The 24,409-nt window shown below is 41.1% G+C and overlaps 1 protein-coding gene across 7 annotated transcripts in view; it reads right to left on the reverse strand.

The window, feature by feature from the left end:
• kif6 (kinesin family member 6) overlaps positions 1 to 17,954 on the reverse strand; it is an 87,542-nt gene extending 69,588 nt beyond the window's left edge. For 5 of the 7 annotated variants that reach the window (XR_014273264.1, XR_014273265.1, XM_082516977.1 and 2 more), the window contains exons 1-6: positions 17,791 to 17,954; positions 14,505 to 14,614; positions 12,086 to 12,160; positions 3,253 to 3,400; positions 2,995 to 3,104; positions 71 to 200 (exon numbers count right to left, since the gene is read on the reverse strand). Coding sequence is in view for 5 of the 7 variants with exons in the window: in XM_082516977.1 (XP_082373103.1) it covers positions 71 to 200; positions 2,995 to 3,104; positions 3,253 to 3,400; positions 12,086 to 12,160; positions 14,505 to 14,614; positions 17,791 to 17,850 (633 nt within the window). In the remaining 2 variants the exon portion in view is untranslated. Of the gene's footprint in view, positions 1 to 70; positions 201 to 2,994; positions 3,105 to 3,252; positions 3,401 to 12,085; positions 12,161 to 14,504; positions 14,615 to 15,118; positions 15,210 to 15,614; positions 15,662 to 17,790 lie in introns of those variants that run through there. The other 2 variants (XM_082516975.1, XM_082516974.1) reach the window with 2 other exon arrangements.
• Between the last annotated feature and the right edge of the window lie 6,455 nt (positions 17,955 to 24,409).

The raw sequence follows: 24,409 nt of genomic DNA on the forward strand, positions 1-24,409 counted from the left end.
AATTCTTAACACTGCTTTCATAGCATGTAAATTAAAAAGCAGAAGCCTTTATTTCCCTTTTTGCTCTTACTTCAGCGATCATACGATTGGTGTCACCAAGGAAGAGTAGATTTAGAGCCTCCTCCTCATTCACTGACTGCTGCAGGGACAGGTTCCTCAGATGGATGTTTTGGTCTTGATCCTCCATAATCATTACTTTTCTGAAAAAACAGAAAAAGAATCTTTAATGGGGAGAATTATCAAAGACAAATGACCAGAAATCAGACAAAACCCCCAATCATTCCAAGCAAAGCAATTACAAAAAAAGAATTATCTGAGTTATGTCATCCATTTCCCTCTCTTCACCAGGCGTCGCTCAGCTCTGAATCCAAACAAACCACACATGCATGTCAGTGTGGGCTGCGACCCACTTTGTGCTTTATCTATCTGGGAGTTCATGATTTGATAACAGACAGGGCTTGCTTTTAAAAACAAACAGGTGATTGGTTCTTGCCCACATCAGGCACCCTTTGAAATACGGTGCACTTAAGGAACCCCTGTGATCTCACCACATTATTTCCATCCCGCCACAGGGGCTGTGACACGATGGCTACTAGACTGACATGTCAAAGAGGGTGGAATGATACGCGAACACATGCAGACAATTATACTAACATGTGTAGGCAATTGAGGTGGTTTGATAAAACAGAATTAATCTTAATGTGATTAAAAACTGTGGCCTGGCCGGGTTGTTTTCCTAAACAGCCACGCCAACCCGAAATATAAATGTTTATTGTATTTTTACAAAAACCGAGAATGGATTAAGGTAATTTGCAGACTTCTGGCATCGAGAGGGTGGAAAACTGAGTATGCGATGGAAATAATAAATAAAGAAGAGAATGGGGTACTGTAGGCAGTGAAAGAGAGACATCAGTCAGTGCCACAGCTTCTCCTTGAATCAGCAAGTGTGGCCAGAGCACAGTTAACGACGGGCACTGTCTATTTCCAGAAGACTGTGATTTGTGGGTATCTAAACCTTGAGCTGGATTCTCTGTGAATGGAGAGGAGAAACCTAAATCGAGCAAGTACATGAAAATACTGGATAACACTCTCAGAAACAGAGGTGACAGTAAAAGTCTATTTTTGCCTCTACATGGGTATAACCTAATTACTTAACTTTTCTGAGAAAAAAGGAACATGCAGGAACACATTTGCCTTGATTCTTCTAGATTTTAAGTTGCAAAAGCACAAGACCGACTGTTTTCAGTCTAAGGTAGCAAAAAATAATAGTTTTGCCGTAAGTTGCATGAAATGTAATTTAAAGTAAAATGTAAGTTACATACATAAACCCTGTGAAATCAGCTGCTCTGCTGAACCATTACTGCAGCCATCCTCAGTTACCTGTTGTATGTGGATCTTTCTGCATTCGGTTTTTAAACTGAAAAGCATGCTCTACTGGGTTAACATCAGGTGATTGTCTTGGCCTTTGAGTAGCATCACATTTCTTTGCCTTGAGAAACTCTTGGGTAGCTTCTCTACTTTGCTTTGGACCATTATCTATTTGCACTGTCCAATCAGATTGCAGCATTTGGCTGAATCTGAGAAGAGCATAGACCTGTACACTTCAGAATCCATCCTGCTACTTCTATCAGCAGTCACATCATCAATAAACACTCCGCTGCATTGGCATGCCAGTGCCATAATATTGCCTCCACCATGTGTGATAGATGATATGGAATGCTTTGGATCACGAGTTGTTTCTTTCCGTCTCCGTACTTTTATTGTACCGTCATTCCCATTTAAATTCCTATTTAAATTCTTCAGTAAAAACATAGAAAGCACCCAAGGTACCAATGCCCGCTTTTGTAACTGTCATGGACACTTAATTGGTACAATTTTCTACTGAATCTAGGATATATCCCATCATACCAAATGTCATAGAAAGACTGTTATAAACAGCTATGACAACGAGAACATGAAACTGAATAGGAACATGTGAAACATGGACGTGAAGTAAACTAAACCTGACATGAACATGAAAAGTAGAAAGCAAGACTCTGTAAACTGACAAGAATTGACATGAAGTAAACAGATGACCCAACAATGAACAGAGGAAGACAGAGGACTTAGATACACAGAAGGATAATGAGGGAAGTGGACACACCTGGGGAGACAACTCTGACACAAATGAACAAGATGCCACAGGGGAAGCAAAACTAAACACACTGAACATGGAAACAGAAGACTTTCAAAATAAAAGAGGAAACATGGAGAGACATGAACTGGGACGTGCAAGCTTGACACAAGAGACAGAGAGAGGGAGCGAGAGAGGGACACAGAGGTGAGAAAATACAAACAATAGAGAGAATACTGGGTCGCAGACCTAGTCCCCTGACTATGTGCTTCAATTTACATGGAATGAGCCAGGTACAATATTGTCACAACTACTGATAAGTCCTATCATGGGTTCAATGGCAATACCTCAGAAGGTCCCACTAAAGGTAAAATAAAGTGAATGAATATAAATATTGTGTGTGACACAAACACAATAGGCAAAAAATTAAATGCACAGACCAGCGTCTAGACAGATGGAAATTAGGATTGCAAAGAAAGATGGAGGCAAAGTAAAAAAGAGGATCACGACGGAAAGGAACAAACAAACAAGAAAAAGGTTCTGAGTAAAGCAACAAAAGAGCCCATGAAATCCTGCAAACAAATGGCAGATGGACAAAAAAAGACCGGCTGCAATGACCAGCTTTGAAAAACTATTTATCCACATGACTCTTTTGCTCTCCTGCAGTCTGCCACCAGGTTGACCACATCCATTGCGGTCCCACAGCCTCATTATGTCAGCTGGCAGTTCATAGTGGGCTGCTAAACACTAGAGTCTCCATATTTCACCACACAATAACTGTGAGCCAGGCTGAGGTGGCTAAATTAAAGTTAAAATATACACCATATGACCCTAGTTGTTGACATGTGCAACCGCTTAAAAATAAGAAAATGGGCACTGACGGTAGGTCTTCCAGTCGAGATGCTTCATGTCGGGAATCCAGAAGGTCGTATCCCATCTCATTGTAGATCTCCAGATAAGAGATATGTGTGGTATAAACCATGCTGCTGTCCTGTGGAGCACCAATAAATCACATAAAAGACTTACATATTTTTGACATTTTTCTGAAGCTAATAATAATAATAATGGGTAAAAAGACGATTGTTATGTTCTGCACATAATCAACTGAAAAACAGGCAAATGAACAACAGTTTGCTGACCTGGCTGAACCGTTCATATAGGTAGGAAAGGGTGCGAGGAATAATCCCACGATCGCTGTACCGCTCAGCCCCTCCTGTGATGGTAAAGGTCTTCCCGCTTCCTGTCTGGCCGTATGCAAATATGGTGCCATTATAGCCAGCCAACACACTGCAAAGACACCCACATTATTAGCAAAGTTTTCGCGAATAATTTAAGCTAAAGTCAAAAAATAAAAGTACTACCATGTAAATGAGCCATTAAATATCTATCACTAATGCCATGTTTATACTTTTCAAGTTGTGCTTGACTCCTTTCTCTAAAAGTTGAAGGCACACAAATACATAAACACAGGTGACAAATTAAAGTAAAAGAAAGCTCCTTGGCATTAAATATATTCTTTCAAAACACATGATAGTGGTGGACAGTGCACTAATATCTCCCAATAGTTTCTTCATCTGATCAATATGAAGGCCATCATTCACATAAAGCTAAAACAGCTTTATCGAGTGAACTGAAGGGCCAAGTATAAGTTAAATGACAGCTGTCTCTTGAACTGTAAATCATGCAGAGTTGCTCTAGTAGAGTCTAGCCATAAAAATATATTTCTGAATGACCAGAATAGGTCCACTTTGAAGTCTGGAAACAAGTGGCACAAACCTGTGAACAATACTTTTTCATTTTTAAAGAAAACTGTAACTTAGCCCACCCTGTCCTGTCCCACTGACGTACTCTCACTTTTCCTTTATAAAGACCTCTGGAAGGAACAAGATCACACTTGGGGCTTGGTACCCAGTGCAGAATAGCAAAGTGAACTGGACTCAAATTTCTTGTCTTGGCCAAATGTGGATGTTTCTAATTCTGATGGCCTTAAATTTTTCAAATTTTAGTAAACTGAGGTTATTGTGTTCACTTCCAGATGTGGTTGTGTCGCGCCTCTCTTGGACCTGGGCCCTTTGCAGCTGTATATAATATCAGCAGTAACGAACCTCAGTAATGCTCACAGTTATGCTCATCTTTTAACGGGTACACACAAACATGAGCACATTTACTCCATCGTGGCTTCCTGCCACTGGTTTCCCATTAATTTTAGGGCCCATTTTAAGTTTTATTATTTGTTTTTATAACTTTTAATAGATCAGCACCAACTTACATATGTAAGCTGCTGACTGCAAGAGTCCCATTGAGGTCGGTGAGGTCAGTGGACCAGCTGCTCCTTGCAGTCCCTGAAGCTTGACTCAAAACAAAAGGTAACTGAGTTTTTTCAGCCACAGAAGATCCCCTCATTTTTTGCTCCTTGCCTTTTAACTCAGAATGAGAGTGGTGTCTTCTTGCCTTTTGTTTCTTGTCATTTTCATTGCTTTGCTTTGCTGTTTTGGTCCTATAAATAAAACTGGATTTGGTTGGACTTCCCTAAATGTCACCAGTTCTTGCTCATACGCCTCCAATGACATCAGCATTTTAAATCTGAAAAAGACCATTGACTGTACTCTTCAGCAGACACCAGAGGCCTTTGTTAATTGAATGTGACACTTCAAATCCACAGGAACGGATGGCGACGGCGAGCAGAGAACTGCAATGGCGACAGATATCTGCCGGTGAAGGAGGAATGTGTTGGAGTGACAGAAAGAGCCCAAAACCACTCAGCTGTAGCAGGTCCGGTAAATTTTGGTTTGGCACAAAAATGTCCTTCTGCACGTGCTCAGGGCCATGGAAACCAATGGTATTCAGATCTGTCTGAATGAAATGAACATCTAAAAATGATAGAGCTCACATGAGACAAAATTTATAGGCAAAACAAATTTTGTGTCTTCTTGGAAATAAACCAGCTAGTAATGGTAAAATGACAGAGGGGCCTCTGACACGCGAGCTTGGATCAAAGGTGTGGGTATCCTGTGTGCTCCTGACTCTGCCAATAGCAAGGAAAAAGGATATCTTTACACTATATTTTTCGAGATGAATTATAAACGAACTTAAGCCTCGCACTTATTCTAATGGTGTAGGCGAGCCAAGGTTTGAGCAACGTGTGGGTTTCCTTCCCTGTGTTCCACACCCTGTATGAAAAGGGCGAGGGAAAAAACTGCATCTCAGTTAAAATAGAACACTGGGTCCACTTATGAGAACGGCGGTTGGTTGGTCAGCCAACGGGCGTCCATTTAATCTACTGTGAGTCATGGAAGTGATTGGCAGGCGTGGGGAAAAGACACTGGCTCAGTGTTTAGCTTAATGTCAGTACTAATGATGCGGCCTGGGCCCTGCCACTGAGGCTTGGGTGTTTCCCAATGCTTGTTCCTGTTTACACCTCAACTTTCCTGGAGATTGGAGAGTGATCGCTCAAAAGATCCTTGTTCTTTCTGTTGTTTAAATGCGAAGCTGTGTGTCCAACCTCTTCAGGTGCAAAGATAAAACTGAACAGACCCTAACTGAACTTCAGCAGCAGGTTTCACAGCCTTGTGAAATAGATTACTGTCCTGATAGAGGGTTTGACGTGTCAGCCCGACATCATTTCACTGGCTCGTCCCCTTGTGGAGCTATTAATGCTGGTTTGTTTTTAAGCTACTGTGCTGGAGTTGAAATAACTGGTTCCAGTTACACCACAGCACAGACACAGACTTTAGTGCAAGTAAACGAGTTAGAGCTTTTGGCTAAACTTGAAGTGTGCCAAGTATGACAGAGCACCAACCAAAACAGCAACCTGACAGTTACTGCTAGCCGAGATGATAGGCAGCCGAGTTTTAGTGCAACAACAGCGAAACTGCTGCAAATTCCTGAATGAAACAGAATAACAACGATCACCGTTTCTTAAATACCATTCATCGTTTTAACCATGACTGTCAGCTTAATACCTTCATGTAGGTTAACTTCCTTTTCACTAGCATTTCGCCTGTTTATCTCTTATATTTAGCTAAATATTTTGTTTGTGTCAAGGTCTGTGCTCTGTCAAGACCATGTGAAGGTTGAAGTGTGGACCCAAAAGCAGACACGCGAAAACAAAACTTGATTTCCACAAAGAGTGAGCTGTTTATTAGAAACTGGGAAGCAAAAAACAAACAAAAACAAAAAACGAAAGGCAGGAGAAAACAAACACAAAACTAACATGGGGGGACTTGAGCTTGACACATGACAAACAGACGACCAAACAAAGGGAAACTAACACAATATATACACAGAAGGTAATGAGGGAATGTGCAACAGGAGGGAAACACAGCTGGAACTAATCTGACGTAAGGAGACAGGGAGGAAGCAAAACTAAATACCCTAAACGCAGAACATGGGACTATCAAAATAAAACATCAACCACAACAAATATGGAGACGAGGACTTAACACTTAGGCCGGGGGAGAAACAGCCATGGGGACACAACTGACTGGGGACACAGAGAGGGAACAGTTACTACTACAGTCACTAGAGCAGGGCGATATGACCAAAAATATTTATCACGATATACATTTGAAAATTTGCGATAACGATATAACTGACGATATAATTGACACTAGACAAACTAGTTTACAACTCCACAACTTTATTAGTGCAAAAAAAAAATCAATGCATTTTCACTTAAACAAGCAGCTGTTTTTATGTGCATTAAAGTTATATAAAAATGTAACACTGCAAATGCAAATTCATATTGGGCGTACGTATCCTCAGCATAACCATGTATAATATCCACAAAACTTAAAGAGGTTATACACACACAATACTGTAATATTATGTTGAAGCACAGTACGTGTCACTCCGCGAGGCTCCTGCCTACGATAGCCGTAATGCTCCGACAATCCATCAAGCGGTGCGAGTTCGTAGCTTAGCAAAGTCGTACTAAAACATTTGACAGATTTTCGAGCGCCGTGTACGACATAAAATCGTTTCGAGGTCAGTAAACACAACCAGAATTCATACATAAGGCACACAGGATTATAAGGGGCACTCTTGATTTTCAGAAAAATCAAAGGATTGATTTTAAGTGTATTTTCCAAAAAACACGGTAATAACGATCGCCCGCTAGCACGCTCTACCAAAAATAGTGCTTTGTTGTGTATCTGATGGATGAAAGCCAAACCAGTTCCACACCACTGAAGTTGCAGCATTTTTACAACCAATTCTGGTTCATCTATTTCATTCAACGATCTGCTTTCACCCTTCTAATTCTCCGCCATGCTTTTTCCGCCATGTGCGTACGAAAACAAAGGCACTGCGCATGCGCTTTTTACCCATACTCTATCGCGATATTTCATTTTCTTATTGTTGCCCAACATTATACCGGTATTACTGTGAATGGTATGATATGGCCCAGCCCTAACAGTCACAGTAAAAAAAAAAAAAGTACCCTTTTCAATTCTAAGATATTTTCAGGTCTGTTCAGATGGAACTTTGCGAACCTAAACCTGCCATGTTCTTTTTAGAGAAAAGATGCTTTCTCCCTTCCAAACAACACATGCTTGTTCAGTGTTGTTCAGTGTGCTTCCATGAACTTTAACATTCAACTAACTGATACCTGTACAGTCTGAGTCAGCTTTGTGCGGTTTGTCTAAGCAAAACAAGAAGCTGAGCCTGGGGTTGTCCAGTGTCTTGAATGTTTTCCACTTGTGAATAATCTTTCTCACTGTAGAATGATAGACTTTAGAAATGGCATTATAACCTTTCCGAGACTGATGTGCAGCAGCATTTTTCTGAAGCCTGCATTACTCATTATGTTTACTGGACACCTGTTTTTACTCACATGCAATGTGTTTGTAATGTGCTTGTGCACTAGATGCTCACATGCTGCTCAGACATACTTTTATGTACGTCTGAGTTGATGTTAGATGATTCATATTAGCAACCATTGCTCGGCCTTCATGCATTCATTATGCTGGTGTTTATGTTGTGTTTTCAAGAAGTTGAAGTTAGTTGTGTTCCTTTGGAAATCAGACAGAACTTTACAGCACTCAGCCTATGTTGTGTTCTTGATTTCCAATTAACAGACCTTGATGTGTTTTCAGGGACAACCTCATCGCCTGCTGGCTTGCTAGACATTTGACTTTTCTTTTGATGGTCTGATATCTGTTGTATTAAGCATAGTGTTACTCTTCCAGATCCAGAAAATGTCAAGCTTCACAAGAGCTGTGACTGAGATAGACAGGCACGTTGTCAGGCGGTAATTGGGGGAGCACTTAATTTGTTTTTGGTTTGAATTTTATTGGTGAGACACACATTTTGAGTATTTTTTAATAATTTAATTGTGGTAGATTGTAATTGTAATTGAGTTTTAATAATTGTGCAAACTTATTTTGCACTGTTGTCTGGACTGATTAATGACATTGACTTTACTTTCTCTGGTCGTTGGTTTCCACATCATTGCTAGCTTCCTGGGTAGATGGCCTTTGTCTATTAACATTACCATTTAGCTCAGTGGGTGAGCAGACGACCACATGCTGAATGGCTAAAAAGCAGCCGCCTGGGTTCAAGTCTGACAGCTAAGCAATAACTAGTTGGAATAAAGCCATGTCTTCACATTAAGTTACTAATGTAAAGATACTGCATTTCCCTGATAGTTTTTAAACAAAGCCCTTACTGTCTTGCTTTTTTAATAAACATCTGTATGTTTACATATATGGAAAGAATACTGACTGATAGACTGAGATGAGTCTTTGTGTTTTTTTGCATACTTGTAAAAGCCAGCAAGTCACATTAGCTGGGAAAAAAGTTTTTAAATCTCTTTTTGATGTTATTGATACAATTGTATGTCTCAGCAATCACTTAAATTGCCAACTGGTTCTCCACCTGGAGGGTCAACTTAACCCAAAATAACTGCCGAGGGGTGTTGCCAACATGAAGACACTTACAAATGGACTTCCTTGATATCAGATTAAAGACTAAACAACTAAAAGATGCTAACTTGAAACTGATACAGCAACACAAAGCCGGGCTGTGACTGCAACTTTTTAACTAGATTTTTACCATATGCAAGAACACAGAGGAAACTGTCGAAAGGTTGCGTGGGGAGAGCAACCTAATAACCTGCGTGAGTCAGGTCAAATGCATCCATATCCTTAGTCAACCAATCCAGACATCTGACTGTGCTGTTTATATGTCTGCTAATGGCAAAGATAATTCAAAGCACTTGTGGGAGTCCATAAATAGCTTCTATTGTGATTAAGACCAGTGATGGTAGGAACGAAACTGAGACAGGACAGGGTTCGACAAGGAGAGGAAGAATCTTGTTCACATAACAATAACAACAGCATGACTTGCATTTGATGACAGGAAATTCCAAGTAAATTCCATCTTGTGTGCTGTTTTTCTGTGTTGAATGTCAGAGCGGGCAGGGGGTAAAGCTCTGTAAGACACAGTGTGTATTTAGAGGAGTCTTAAAGAAGCAAGAAACTGCAGTTTATCACTGAGGTACCATTCTGCACTGTGGGAGATGACAAAATGGTCTATAAAGTCAACAAATAGGGTTATTTCATGAATGCATGATCATTTTTTAAATTAAAGCCCGATATGAGATAATCCTATTTTTTCCAGTTATTTCATTTTCATTGACTTCTATTCTATTTAGCTGTTTTTCTTCTTTTTTTATCGTAGTTACTTTATCTAAGCCTTAATACTTACTACTACTATCCATTAAAAAATGGTATCAAAGTACGTTTTTAAATACATGTTTTATTTTTTTTACAAAAATACTCAATAACATTCATGTAGTAAGTGTCTCTTACTGTACACGTACATTGTCTGTGTACTACATAGTTTCACTATGTAGTACACAAATAACAACACATAAAAAATATTCAAATCAGACATGGGTTTATGTGTGTGTCTGAAAAAGGAATTCAGCTGATACTGTGTATCAGTCTTAAAAATCCTACACTGGCTGGGCTCTACTCTGTTCTGCTACTTCAGCTTTATTTTTAAGAAGTTATTGGAATGTATATTAGCTTACTGGATTAGCATTTGACCTCCACTTAAGGTAACCTTACTCTAGGTTGTTACAGGCTACACGATTTGAGTTTCCTTGGCTTCTAAAGTACCTGAGCCGGAAAAGGTAATTGCTAATTAATCCAAGGGAACTGAATAGTGCAGGTAAAATAATTAGCTCTGCTGATAAATGCCTTGTTCTATGAATGCTGTCTTCAATATTGGAGTCAAAATAAAAATGAATCAGCTACAGTTTACAGTGAAGCTCTGTACTGTGGCTTGAAAATGCTCTCACATTCATGATGGCACAGTGTGCCATCTTGCCTGCCAGTTCCATCCACTTAGTGGTTTAAGTATGCAAAGCATGCCAAAAATCACAGACACCCTTCATTTACATCTTAAGCCCTACTCACTTCCTGTCAACAAGGCCCTCTGAAGCATGTGTGGTCTCAGTGTGCAGAGAGGAACACTGCACAGGACAGGTGGACAGCGATGGCTGCGGTTTCGAAGTTAGCTGTATGCTATATACTGCATACTTGTACATCAGCGCAATGGTAAAACGACAACAAAGTTTACTTGGACACGATGAAGTTATGAATACCAGATAGATGCCAAGTTACAACTATCCAACTGCCCCCTTGTTGACCGCCATTGCAATATAAATGCTATATAGCTTTGCTTTGTACCATTAAGTGATTAACACCTAGTTCATACTCGCTACTGTCACTTTCACAAACAGCAGCATGCACCAAATGTGACATCAAACGAAGAATAAGGGTCAGTGTGAAAGAGAATGTGTTGGCTGATACTCTGTCTAGAGCACTTTCTCCTTGAATTAAACATTTTGGGGGTAATGTTAATTCTTGGGAAAGGGGGTGTTATGACTGTGATCGTAATCATATGTAAATTTGAGTGTGCAGGTGCTCCTCCGTGATTGGTGCATCCAGGGTGGATGGCTCGCACCGATTGGCTGAGGACCGGGAGGCAGCGGATAAGAAGAGACTGCCAGGGACTGCCAGGTCATTCATCCTCGGCCCAACCCAACCGGCAGACCGTTCACTGTGTCACTATGTTGGTTAATGTAAGAGCATGTAGGGGTGGACCGCCTTTTTGTTCGATCAGTTTTCTCCTGTTTTTGTTAGGCAGGGAGGAAAGTGATTGTCGTTTGGTTTAGTTCTTTTGAGTAGGTAAGTTGTGTTTATTCCTGAGATAGGCTACCTTTTGTTTGTTGTTTTGGCATTGGGTTCACCCTGAAGTTATGATATGCTGCCTTCCTTTGTTTAACTGCACTCATTGTAAATAAATCACTGTCACAAAATATTAAGTGTGTGACGTGCTGCTTGGGGTTGGACGGGGATGGATCACCCTTTATGTTGTGGTCTGGCCGTGCCTAGACGGGCCATAACAGTCAGTTTTTTACCAGCGTTACAATGATTTCTCAGCACAGAGACACAGAAATTCTTGAGTAGAGTGACAGTGGCGCTACAACAGCTTGAAAAGATGACAATTAAAAAACTGATCCTTGCTGGCAATCAGCATTTTCATATGATTTTATAGCAATAGATAAGCAAGTTGTTGTAACGTAGCGACACTACATTAACCTGATGGTTTAGTTATTTCACAATATTAGCAGATAAAATCATTTGAAAATGGTCAATTCAGCCAACTTTATCCATTCAAGGAAGTGTTTTGCTTTGTGAGATAACTTGAAATTTGTGTGTGTTAGCAGGCGATCTACTGTTGGTTAAGATTTGGTAAAAGAAAAACAGTGTGGGATTGGATTTGTTCCAAAAAAACAAACAATCCCTCCATGAAGTGAATATCCTGCTGATGTCTTCTCACTTACAGTGCCATTTTTTATTTTACGATCTGTAAATAACATAGCAAAATTATACATTAAAATAATTACCTAATGGACACTTAACAACTTTCTTTAGAGTGCCACGTCCACTTAAAGTTTACCTGTCTGCAACTGGTTTGGCGATGTTTTCAAATATCTCTTCTTGTTTGGCGACCTGATCGAACACTTTCTGGAACCTGGAAAAAGGTGAGAGGTAAAAAAGGTGGTACGGCCATGATAAACTTGGCATAACAGGTATTTAACCCCGGGGTATTTAACCCCAGGTGTTTAACCCCGAGTCTAATATAGGCAGAGTTGTGAAAAAACTATTTGTCTTCCTGAGTTCTAAGTAAGGGGTAGACAATTATCCAAACCTTTGTTAGATCATAAATTAACTCTGATTAATCACAGTTTTTGGGAAAGTTGAATTCAATTTCATTAACCACTCACAGGCCTGATTACTGCCCGACTTGTTGAATTAAGAAATCACTTTAATAGAAGTTGTTTGACAGTGAAGTAGGCTATCTATAAGTTGGAAGAAAACTTAAAACAGAGATGAACCTTCCCAGGATTGGCCCTCCTACCAAAATTACTCAAAATCGATGACTCACCCAGGTGGTCACAAAAGAACCCAGATCATTAATATAAGAACTGCAGGCCTCACTTGTCTGAGTTAAGGTCATGATTCAACAATACGAAAGAGACTGTGCAAAAATGGCCTCCATGAAAAACTACTGCTGACCACAAAGGACACAAAGACTCGTCTCACATTTGCCAAAGCACATCCTGATGATCCCCGAGACTTTTGGAAAAACATTTTGTGGACTGACGAGACAAATGCCAAACCTTTTGTGCTGTTACTTCTGATGTAAAACGAACACACAATTTTATAAAAAGAACTGCTGCTTTGTTGCTTCTCGACGACTTGCCATAATTGGTGAAACCTTGAATTCCGTGCCCTGAAGCAAACAGGCACAGGTACATTCGGAGAGCTTTTTCTCTCTTAATAAATGAAACCAGCATTTTGTATATATACTGTTGACTAATATATATATAAAAAAATCTAAAATATGTAAATGTGACAACAGGAAAACAAACACAAGAAAGCAGGAACTTGTGCTGTATATGTTGCTGGTATATCTGGGGTCATGTACCCACAGCAGAACTGAATAAGCACAAAAAGCAGCAAGAATTTAGTTTCCTGAGTGGAAGAGGAGGAGTTTGGTCATTCTGTTTTCTAAAGTAGTCACAGCCCGTCATGTTTTATCCCACAGTAAGATGAGAGAGATGAAGCGAGGAATCCGCCCAGGAAGGTTGTTAAATGTGGAAATTTTATTTCTATAAGGGCACAAGGGAACCTCCACAGGCTATTATAAGACTGTGTGGTTTTCAAGGCTTCTGAGTGTCCAGTGCTGTCTGACTCCCCAACTGTGAATTTAGGGCTTGGAAGCGTGGCATGAGCCCTGCCCAGAGGGTATATAAGGCTGCAGCTTTCACTACCAGCATTAAACAGATGTTCTGGCTCTTCACTGACAGGACTGGGGGATGAATTATTCACGGGAAAGTTCTTGTGCAACATTAAGAGCTTGAATTCTGTGTGTTGTCTTTATTCACACGATCTATTTCAATTTTTTTTTTTCTTGGACATTTTTAATGTCATGCCCTTATTTCAGACTGTAGCTAATTTGACTTTTATTACAGACACAACCAAGCAGTAACGTCCACGTTTAAAAATGAAGCCACTGTGGAAATGACAAACTCTCCAGGTCTTCTAATATCCCCTTGAGGCTGAACCCCATAGACTCCAGTGTTAAATTGCCAGCGTTATAGCAGCAATAAACTCTCTTTGTCATAGCTTTAATGTTTTTTTTTTTAGAAGTAGATATGTACTTTTGCCCCTACTGTTATTTTCCATTGGGCTGCCTCTACCGATGGATCTGCATATTTGATTTGGTACAGATTTTATGGTATTGAAAACGGGGGTCTTTACGGTAATGGGTTAACCACTGTAACATGCAACCACTAGTTCTTTTAAAAAAAAATTATATAACTCTTAAAGCCCAAATTTGCAGTATTAGGAGCTAAAAGGTCAATATGACCATAGACTGCATATGAAAGAGTCATGTATGACTGACAAGTCGCTATTCTATGAGCACAAAGTGCGCCTATTTTTGCAAAGGGTGAGCAGATTCGCCCCTCCTTTGTCACATCCAGTTTCAAAGCACAAAGATAGGTGATGTCAGGGTGGCTACATTCATTTTTTTTTTTAGCTCGCTAAGCTTCAGTGAACTGACCTCTCAATTTGTGCTATTTGTGCTGGTTGTACCTTTTAATCCAATTACATGACAAATAACATGGGTTGCATTTGTTACTCAGGGCACACTTGGATTTTACTTATCACTAAGTAGCAGGATTCTGTGTCTATAAATGCAGCTTGCTAAACAAGCTATCTAGCTTTTGTTTGATAACTTAGCGCTTCACCGATTCTTGTTCAAAGAAAGACCCTACAACAATACCATTTGATCTCTGGCTGTCACATACCTGAAGTTGTAGCACTCTCTCTTGTTGTTAACAAAGCCATCAGCCAGGTCCTTGGGCACAAAAAACTCCAGAGAGGAACCTGTCTGGTTCTCATTGTCCACAGAGTACACCTGAGGGAGCCAAAGACAACAGCAGAGTCAGTTTTATATAGCAGAGGAAGGCCTAAAGACTTCTATATCATACCACAGGACTATGCAGACGGATTATAAGCACAGGCAGTTATGTTCCAGCTCAGTAGCTACACAGGAATTCGTAGTCTTCTATATGTTTCAGTGTGCATGCTGTTACGGTATGTGGAGCCATACATGCGGCCCAAGTTAAACACAAAGACAATATATCATGTTAGGTCTAAAATATACGTTTAGACGTTTTGTGGCTTGGGTACTGCGAGCCCTGAAAATAAAAGGGTGGAGTTTATGGCGCTCATATCCTGTGGAAACAAATAGAACTGAACAAGCAATCACGATCAGCGTATAGTGTTGGCAAGCCCTGCAAAATCACCTCTACTAACCGAAGCTGAAGCCAAAGCGAGGAGGCGAGGAAAAACGGCATAACATTAAACCAATATAGAGTATTGAAAGTGAGGTCAGTCAGGTCAGCCTAAACACTCCTACCATTCGCTTTTCAGCTTCAAGCTTCAACATATGTTCTGGCATATGTTTCCAATGGACACTGATGCAATTACAAGTCCCTGAGGTTGCAGGAATAAAAGATAAGACCTAAATAACTGGATTGTTTTTCACTGTCACTCCGCCTGCAGTACTGCCTCTTCCATGTGCCAAACCTCAAAAAGCCCCCAGGAGGTAGCTGTTCTCATTTCACTGTGGGTGCCACAGAAAACCTTAAAGAAATAGGCTTATTTGTTTCCACCAGCTGCTGTGCTCACACAATAAAACAAGGAGAAGAAAATGATTTTCCCAGGAGTGCAATGACTATCATTTCCTATTTTTTTAATTAGTTAAACATTTTCTGTTAATTTTTCTCTCTCGCGCGCGCGCGCGCTCTCTATCTATCTATCTATCTATCTATCTATCTATATGTGTGGCATTCATCTCACAGCAGGTGTGTACTTTATTGCAAAATAATTCCAAGTGAGTTGGCTGATTATACCTTTTGGCTCATAATTTCATGTTTCATCATGCTGAGTCTGAAGCTCTCTGCAAAAAGATTATAAAGATATTACATCATTACTTAGAATGATTGTAATAATTAGTTTTTATACCCATACCAACTAGTGTGTTTTGTGGACTTGGAGAGGGCTTTCGAGGGTATCGTGCAGAGGGTATCAGTCTCTGTAATCTCAGGATCAACGACCTCCAGTTTGCACTGGGGCAGTTTGTTGTTTCAGTTATTTCTGTGCATTATGTTCACATCCATATTGTTATATAGCGCTGAACTAATCTAAACCACAAACTTTAGACATACTGTTTCATTAGTTCCAAATATTAAACATACAATATTTGGATATTCTGTTTCACAGCTAGAACTCCAATCACTGAATCCTCTTCTATTTGTTGTTTTTATTTAGTTGTTTATGCTGCAAGTCTAGTGTACGTGTTGTAGACTTTTATTGTGAAAGGCAAGACCAGGAAGAAGCCCTCTTGCACATGTATAGAACAAATAGGATTTCCGGTAGGAATAGGGCTGCAACAGGCCCACAAGCTTCAGGTGTTTCTGCAACCTTTGCTATGAGGCCTCATATGCTCAGGGACTTCCATCAGGTCACCACCTGGTACTGTTCACCACCTGATAAAGGGTTGCTGAGGCCCTAGAGAGGCTGGTGTGGATGTCACAGCACAGCAGTGAGCGCACGCTGCCTGACCTGCACCCAGCTGTGCCTCAGGAAGTCACTGAGAGGCACAAAGGACTCAACTCATCCAAACAGCAGCCTGTTGTCCTCCCAGTGCCCTCCGGCAGGGGATTCAAGATCCATAAATCACGTGGGAACAGAGTGATGATCGGTTTTATCCCCACCCCACAAGACTAGTCAATAAAAGACAAACACAAACATACACACAGACAAGTGCAACCTAACTTCTGGGTACTAATTCCTTTTATAAAACATAATCATTATTATATATTCATCTATTTTGTGAGAAAATCAAAAAAAAACTTGTGTTTTCTTTATTAAATTTGACTAGTGAGTCCATGCAATTCAAGGTTATTATGGTGAACTAAAACTAAAAAGAAGTGTAAAAAACTTTCTGGTTCACTGCACCAGGAATACAAAAGTATAATCTTGAATAATTCATGATTTCACTGCTACTTTTACACTTCCAGAGCCATCCAGAGAGCCGAACTGGACCCTTCGGGCCTATTGCGGTGCCAGCTAGAAAGTTAAAACCAGCTCTAGTATTAAACAAGTTGTTTGAAACATAAAGATGTAAAAATCGTATTACTGTTGAAGTTTAGTGTCTTTCCTGCTGCGTTATCTGAATTGTAATGTGCATCTAATGTCAGCAGACTTAATGAATTCAAGAAACTGAAATATACTCTTGAAATTTAATCCACTGTTTTAAAAAGGGTTTATGTGTGACTACACGTGGAAGCTTGATCAGTCTCTATACAGTAACAAAATCTTGTTTATGTTTTTTTAAACATTTTTAAAAAATAATAAATAAGGCCTTTTCCAGATTTCATTATACATAACAAATCAACCACATGAGACTGTGCACCGTGGACAAATCAACCACATGTATGTGGTTGATTTGTCCACGGTGCACAGTCTCATGTCTATAACAGTTTTTCTACTATCTTGCATCCAAAATTTTGAATTTCTTAACACTCAGCAGCTTCATAGATCTATATGTATGTAATTACACACACACAGTCCTTTTGCCTTACATAGAGAAGATTAGACCTAAAGATAAAATACTATCTATTTTTACACCTGACAGAGGTGAACTGTTACACAGAGCATTTGAGTCATATCACTGGATTAAGGATTAAACTACTCCCCAAATATGTTACTAAACTTACCCAGCGAGTTTTTTCTTCTTTCTTTGTATCTATCCACCTTAGTGGCGTCTCTGATTTCCTTTAGTTTGCCTGCTGTGTGCAGTAACAACACTGTCGCTCAGTTGTTCTCCAGGTCTCTCAGACTGTTTTGTTTCTTTTCTGGTTCATTTATTGGACTCTACTCCACTAATATAAAAGTAATATATAGATTTAGGTTAGTGTAAAACAAGTGTAGTAGATAAGACTTGATGATCTAATGTAAGGCCTTGTTTAAGCAAAAGAATCTAGCACAGTAGTGTTGGACTAAATGTTACTGTGAGGCACTTACCGCCACATTTTTCTTGGTGGGTTTAATGCGAGCGAATATCTGAATCGTCTCTTTCACCATTTTCCCCCCGGTAAAATGAAACTAAACCGGTTTGTTTTCCTCACAGCCAGATAGCTATCTGGCTAACGTTAGCATCACGGTCCTGCTGGCAGGAGTTTGTTGTATCTGGTTGCTAGGCAACTGTGTTCCGCCAACAAAGATCATTTGTTGATGTCAAGATGCCCCCTTGAAGTAAATTTCGCAGACTAGCAGTTTTAATTAATTTCACTTTGAAACAGTTTACATTTTTGAATCAGTAACACAATATGTAATTCTTGGTCTTTTCAGATAGTTATACAGGAAGTGCAACCACAAAACAAAGAGTCAGGCGGCTAAGAATAGGTGTTATTGTAGCGCACAGTGTGGTGGATGAATATATTAGGTGGCACAGTCACAGGTAAAAACAAACAGGGATTCACAGCTGTGCCATTTTGCTCTGATGCTTCTTATTCTCCTCTAAGAATGCATTTTGTATATACAAGACAAAAGGTCGGCGCAGGTTCAATGACTCATTCAATGGGCATACTGACAGAATTGTATTCAGCACTGTTGGCACTCCCCACACATAAGGCCGACGGCTCTTAGTCACAATGCAAATAGGTGTGACCACAGTTGCCCAGTCTGGCAGTTATAGATTTATAAAGAGGAAATAGGAAGTAATCATAAAGCTGCATTGCAGTTTTTTACTTTACACATAAACAAAACATGACCAGAAGTAGCAGCAAATCATAGCATTTTACTAACTTTTCTTTGATCCACCACAGACCAGATTCTTTCGGAAATGAAAGATCAGAGAAACCAGAGTGTGTTAAAATGAGAAATGTGAACAACCACACTGCTGCAGTTTTCCCACTGTGTGTTTTCAGCTACAAAGAAGTCAAATGCAGTTGCTATACCTGGTGTGTATAGCAGTCTATTCAGGCACAGATATTATACTACATCTCTTTATGTAAGCTTTGCAGGTTAACTTTTATTGCTGTGGTTGGAATTTTTTGCTTGATGTATTGTTAGTGACTGTGAATAAGTACGAGATCTTCTCTCTAATGGAAACACAGATTTGCTTATCAGCTGGTTTTCACTATGCTGCGGGTCTCTCTGAGAAAATGGGTTTGAGATGGGTTGATGGTCGCTGAGCAGCTGTCTCGGGTTCCAGTCTACATGTGTCCTTCTGTTTGTGGTATTTCACCCAAAAGCTGCACACCAGGCGGGCTATCAGAGACTTGTGGTAAAGCAGGATTAAATGAGATCATTTCAGATTTAACCAATGGTTTTTAGTGTTAAAAAAGTGGTCTTTTATTTATCAGGTTAGAGATCAACAAAATCACCGCCTACAGATCAGTCAGATCTCTGGAAATAGTGAAACCCCTGTACATGAATCATATGAGGGTCTAAAGTATTTGTCTTTTATCTTGGTAGTAACTTTATCCCTGTTTTTTTCCTGCTGACTGCAAACCAAAAAACTGTGTTGCTCTATAAGCATTAATATATAATCCTAATCAATGATACTGATTTATACTTGCACACCTTATATCCAGTTTGCACAGAGTATATATTTAGGCTTGAATTTTTATTATTCTTTTTACTGTCTTTTAGAAAACAAAAAAGAAAACAAATAAAACAACAACAACAAAGCTGGAGCTGAAAGAATAAAAACATGCCTATTTATCTCTAAATATTGATTTAAGCAATTTGTCAGATTCTCTGATGACAGGGCTGTTCACTTGTAAAGTACAGCTGGTATTTTCCACCTCACTTCAAATAGGCTAAACTTTATTAATATGGTAGGGCTTACTGATATAGTAGAACCTTTCCAGCTTTACTGGAAATGCACACACATACTGTATTCATGAAGGGCTTTTAATGCCTTTCCCTTCACACACTCGCACTCTGCTGCTTTGTCTCCAGCGTTTGAATTCCTTTCAGACTGTATTGTGTGTTTAACCTGTTCATACTTTTCTGAGATCTTCCTTTGTAAAAACTGCTGCTCTGCCAGTAGACCTGTCCGTGCTTATGATTGGTTACATACTTCTGACTCTGCCTCTTTCACGTAGGAAACTATGGATTGACTTGTTGAGTTGATAGACACCTTCACGTGACCTCTTAGCCTGATTTCTTATTTGTGAAGCCAAATATGGAAAAAAGAAAAAAAAATTGCTGAACTTGTTTCATAGTACAAAGTCCGGGTAATTCAGTGAGATCTGATGGATATCCTAGTGAGGGTATACACTATACTCCCAAAAGTATTCACTCACCCATCCAAATCATTGAATTCAGGTGTTCCAATTCTTGGTTGTAGGTGTGTAAAATCATGCACCTAGGCATACAGACTGCTTCTACAAATATTTGTGAAAGAATTCTAGTGTGGTAATGACCACGTCTCAGCTGTGAAGTGATTGAGCATATAAAATCACAGAGTGGGGTCAGCGGATGCGCATGTTGTGGAGAGGTTGACAACTTTCTGCAGAGTCAATCGCTATAGACCTCCAAACTTCATATGGCCTTGAAATAAGCTCAAGAACAGTGCGCAGAGAGCTTCATGGATTGGTTTCCATGGCCAAACATTTGCATCCAAGCTTTACAGCACCAAGCACAACAGAAAGTGTCAGATGCAGTGGGGTAAAGCATGCCAGGACTGCACTCCAGAGCAGTGGATATGTGTCCTCTGCACTGATGAATCGCGCTTCTTTCTCTGGATATCTGATGGACGAGTCTGGGTTTGGTGGTTTCCAGGTAGACGGTACTTATTAGTCCGAATTCTGGTATGTTGTGGGGTTGTTTTTCAGGAGTTGGACTTGGCCCCTTTGTTTCAGTGAAAGAAACTCTCAATGCTTTAGCATACCAAAACAATTTGAACAACTTCATGCCCCCAACTTTGTGGGAAATGTTTGTGGATGTCCCCTTCCTTTTCCAACATGACTGCGCATCAGTACACAAAGCAAAGTCCATAGAGACACGAATGAGCAAGTTTGATGTGGAAGAATTTGACTGGCCAGCACAGAGTCCTGACCTCGACCTGACAGAACACTTTTAGGATAAATTAGAGTTGAGAATGCGAGCCAGGACTTCTTGTCCAACATCAATATCTGACCTCAAAAATGCACTTCTGGAAAAATAGTCAAAAATTCAAACACACTCCTGAAGCTGGTGGAAAGCCCTACATATATTAAACTCTATGAATTAAGCCTAGGATGTAATTTAAGTTCATATGTGTGTGAAGGCAGACAAGCAAATACTTTTGGAAGTATACCTTTAAATGAGCTTTGCTCAGAGAATGTAGTGGCATTTCTGGGTCTCATTTCCTTCTCATCTTATTTTTGTGGTAGAATTTGAACTTGTGGATGCAGCAACGAACTGTGTTCACTAATGATGGTTTTTAGATGTGTTCCTAAGCCAGGTACTTTCATCTGCTCCATTATTTCCTGAGGGGTTGCCTCAACAGATGGATCCACATGTTTAATTTGGCACAGATTTTATGCTGGATGCCTTTTTTGATGTTACCCTACCATTTACACTTAATTTAGGACCGGCACCAGGAATACACAAGCTTGTGTCCTCCTGAGGGTGGATTTAGCATGTAAGGCAAATCTTTCAACCAGTGATTTCCACAACAGTCACATCTTCTTCTTTTTTTTAAAATTCAGCAGCTTGTCCCAATTGTGTGCAGAGATTTCTCCAGATTCTCTGAAACTTTTCACAAGATTATGAACCCTAAATGTTGGAATCTCTATTACATAACCTGATAATATCATTCCTGAATATTCAAATAACTTCATAGTTACTTCTGAAAGACTCAGCCTACATGAGGTGCTGCATTATTCAAAGCCTAATCCACAACTCTTTTAGTACTATGTAGCATTTCCAGTCTTTTATTTACACCTCTCCTGACTTTTTCCTTTTCAAAAGCAATAATATTTTTCATTTCAACGTGTTTTTAAATGTAAATCATTGCATTTATGTCATGGTCCGGAGTCTGTGACTCCGTGTTTATGTTTAGTTTATTGGTATTCTGTGGTTTTGGGTACCTTGGGTGTTTATACTCTTCTGTTTCATGGTTCATGTTCTGTGTCCCCCAGTCTGTTTTACTTTGGTGTGTTATGTCATTACGTGTATGTGTTTCCTGTTTTACTTTGTAGGTCCGTGTCTGTTCTCAGTGTGTTCAGTTTACTTTTCCCCTGTCTCGTCAGGTCGGATTACTCCCAGCTGTGCCCTCCTTTTGTGTCTCATCTCCTCGTTATCCTTCTGTGTATTTTAACCTCATGTCTGCCTCTGTTAGTTGCTGGTTTGTCTGCGTTATTTCCCCGCCGCCATTCTGTGTTTATTCCTCCGGCTTCCTGGTCATTCTCCCTGCAAGGTACCCTCGTTCGTGTTCTGGTTTTGTGTTTAGTTTAGTTTTCCCAGGTTAGAGTTTTTACCGTTCTGTTTCTCGTCACCCTTTTTTGTTGTACTTCTCTGGTTGTAAATAAAGCTCACCCTCCACTTAAGCAGTCTGCATCTTGGGTCCGTTATTAATCCACACGGCCTGCCTCGGCACCCCGCGACAATTTAGCTCTTATTAGAATCTCACCCAGCAATTTATTTGGAAGCTGGGTCATAAGTATACATATACTCCAAGATGGCGCGGCCACGTCCAGACGCCTTCCTGACCGCTCCGCTCCGACTATCCACTTTTCTTGTTTTTTACTTATTTTTTGCTCTGGTTTACATCCCAAAATCCTCTAGTCTTATAGTATACGACAGCGGATCACTTGTAAACATCGGTGCCAAGGTTGCACATCTAATCTTGGACACTTTTAAACCTGACCCTTCCTGGCCGCCAGAGATTCTACGCGGCGCGGAGAACAACAAAGGATGGGCCGCTCATCCGAGGCGCAGAACAAAGAAGCGCGCTGGTATTAGGAACAGACTGAGACAGCAGGCGCATCGCGCACCACTGCCCAGTATCCTACTGGCCAATGTACAATCCATGGAGAACAAGCTCGATGACCTAAGAGCAAGGGTCACCTTCCAACGTGACATGAGGGACTGCAACATTCTGTGCTTCACGGAGACATGGCTGACCCCCACCGTGCCGGACCAGGCCGTAACTCCGTCGGATTCATTCTTTGTGCTCCGCGCGGACAGAACGGCAGAGTTGAACAAAACCAAAGGTGGAGGAGTGTGTTTCATGGTAAACAGAAAGTGGTGTGATGCCAGGAGCATTTCTACTCTCTCCAGCGGCTGCTCGCCACATCTGGAGTTCCTGAGCATTAAGTGCCGCCCTTTCTATCTGCCCCGTGAGTTCACCTCAGTCATCGCCACGGCGGTCTACATCCCACCCCAAGCGGACACAGGTATGGCTTTGTCCGAATTACATGATGTGCTGAGCTCGCTTCAAAACAAGGACCCGGGCGCAGCCCTCATTGTAGCAGGAGACTTTAACAAAGCGAACCTCAGACAAGTCATGCCAAACTTTTACCAGCATGTCTCGTGTCCAACGAGAGGGGATCGGATTTTGGATCACTACTACACGCCATACAAGCAGGGCTACAAAGCTGTCTCACACCCGGCTTTTGGGAAGTCTGACCACAACGCCATCTTCCTCATTCCCCAGTATAAACAAAGCATACGGAGGGAAGACGTGACCACGAAGGAAGTAAAACGGTGGACTGCCCAATCAGAAGCTACGCTACAGGACGCACTCAACGATGTAGACTGGGACATGTTCAGAGCATGCGCAGTCAACATCAACGAGTTTACGGAAGTAGCAGTATGCTTCGTCAATATGCTAGCGGAGGAGATTATCCCCACTGCGAGAGTCACCACATTCCCAAACCAGAAACCGTGGATGGACAGATCGATCCGCACTGCAGTAAATGCCAGGACCGCCTCCTACAACGCGGGTCTCGCCACTGGCGATATGAGCGCCTACAAAGCGGCCTCATACGGCGTGCGGCGCGCGGTGAGAGATGCCAAACGCAGGTACCGGGAACGTGTGGAGTCCCACTTCCACCAGGGCGACACACGGAGTATGTGGCACGGACTACGCACCATTACGGACTACAAAGCCAGGGACACTGCGCCGATCAACGCCGACTCTGCATTCACCAACGAGCTGAATCGGTTCTACGCCCGTTTCGAGGTTAGCCAGGCGGCTAATGCTATCTACCGCCTGACTACCGAGGACAGTGACGTCATCAGCGAGAGACCGGTGACCAGCATCGCGGAGCATGACGACCGAGCGGCACTGAGGAGAGTGAACACAAGGAAAGCGGCGGGGCCAGACAGCATCACCGGCCGTCTGCTGCGCTGCTGTGCTGACCAGCTAGCAGGTGTGTTCACTTACATCTTCAACGAGTCCCTGGCGAAGTCTGTGGTCCCCACATGCTTCAAAAGATCCACCATCATCCCTGTGCCCAAGAACAGCAAACCCTCATCCCTGAACGATTACCGGCCAGTTGCACTGACCTCGGTAGTAATGAAGGTGTTTGAGAGGCTGCTGAAGAACATCATCTCCTCCGCCATCCCAGACACCACAGATCCGCTGCAGTTCGCCTACAGATCCAACAGATCCACAGAGGATGCCATCGCCCACGTCCTACAC

This window comes from Aulonocara stuartgranti (genome assembly GCF_965226115.1).
Source record: "Aulonocara stuartgranti genome assembly, chromosome: 19".
NCBI lineage: Eukaryota > Metazoa > Chordata > Actinopteri > Cichliformes > Cichlidae > Aulonocara > Aulonocara stuartgranti.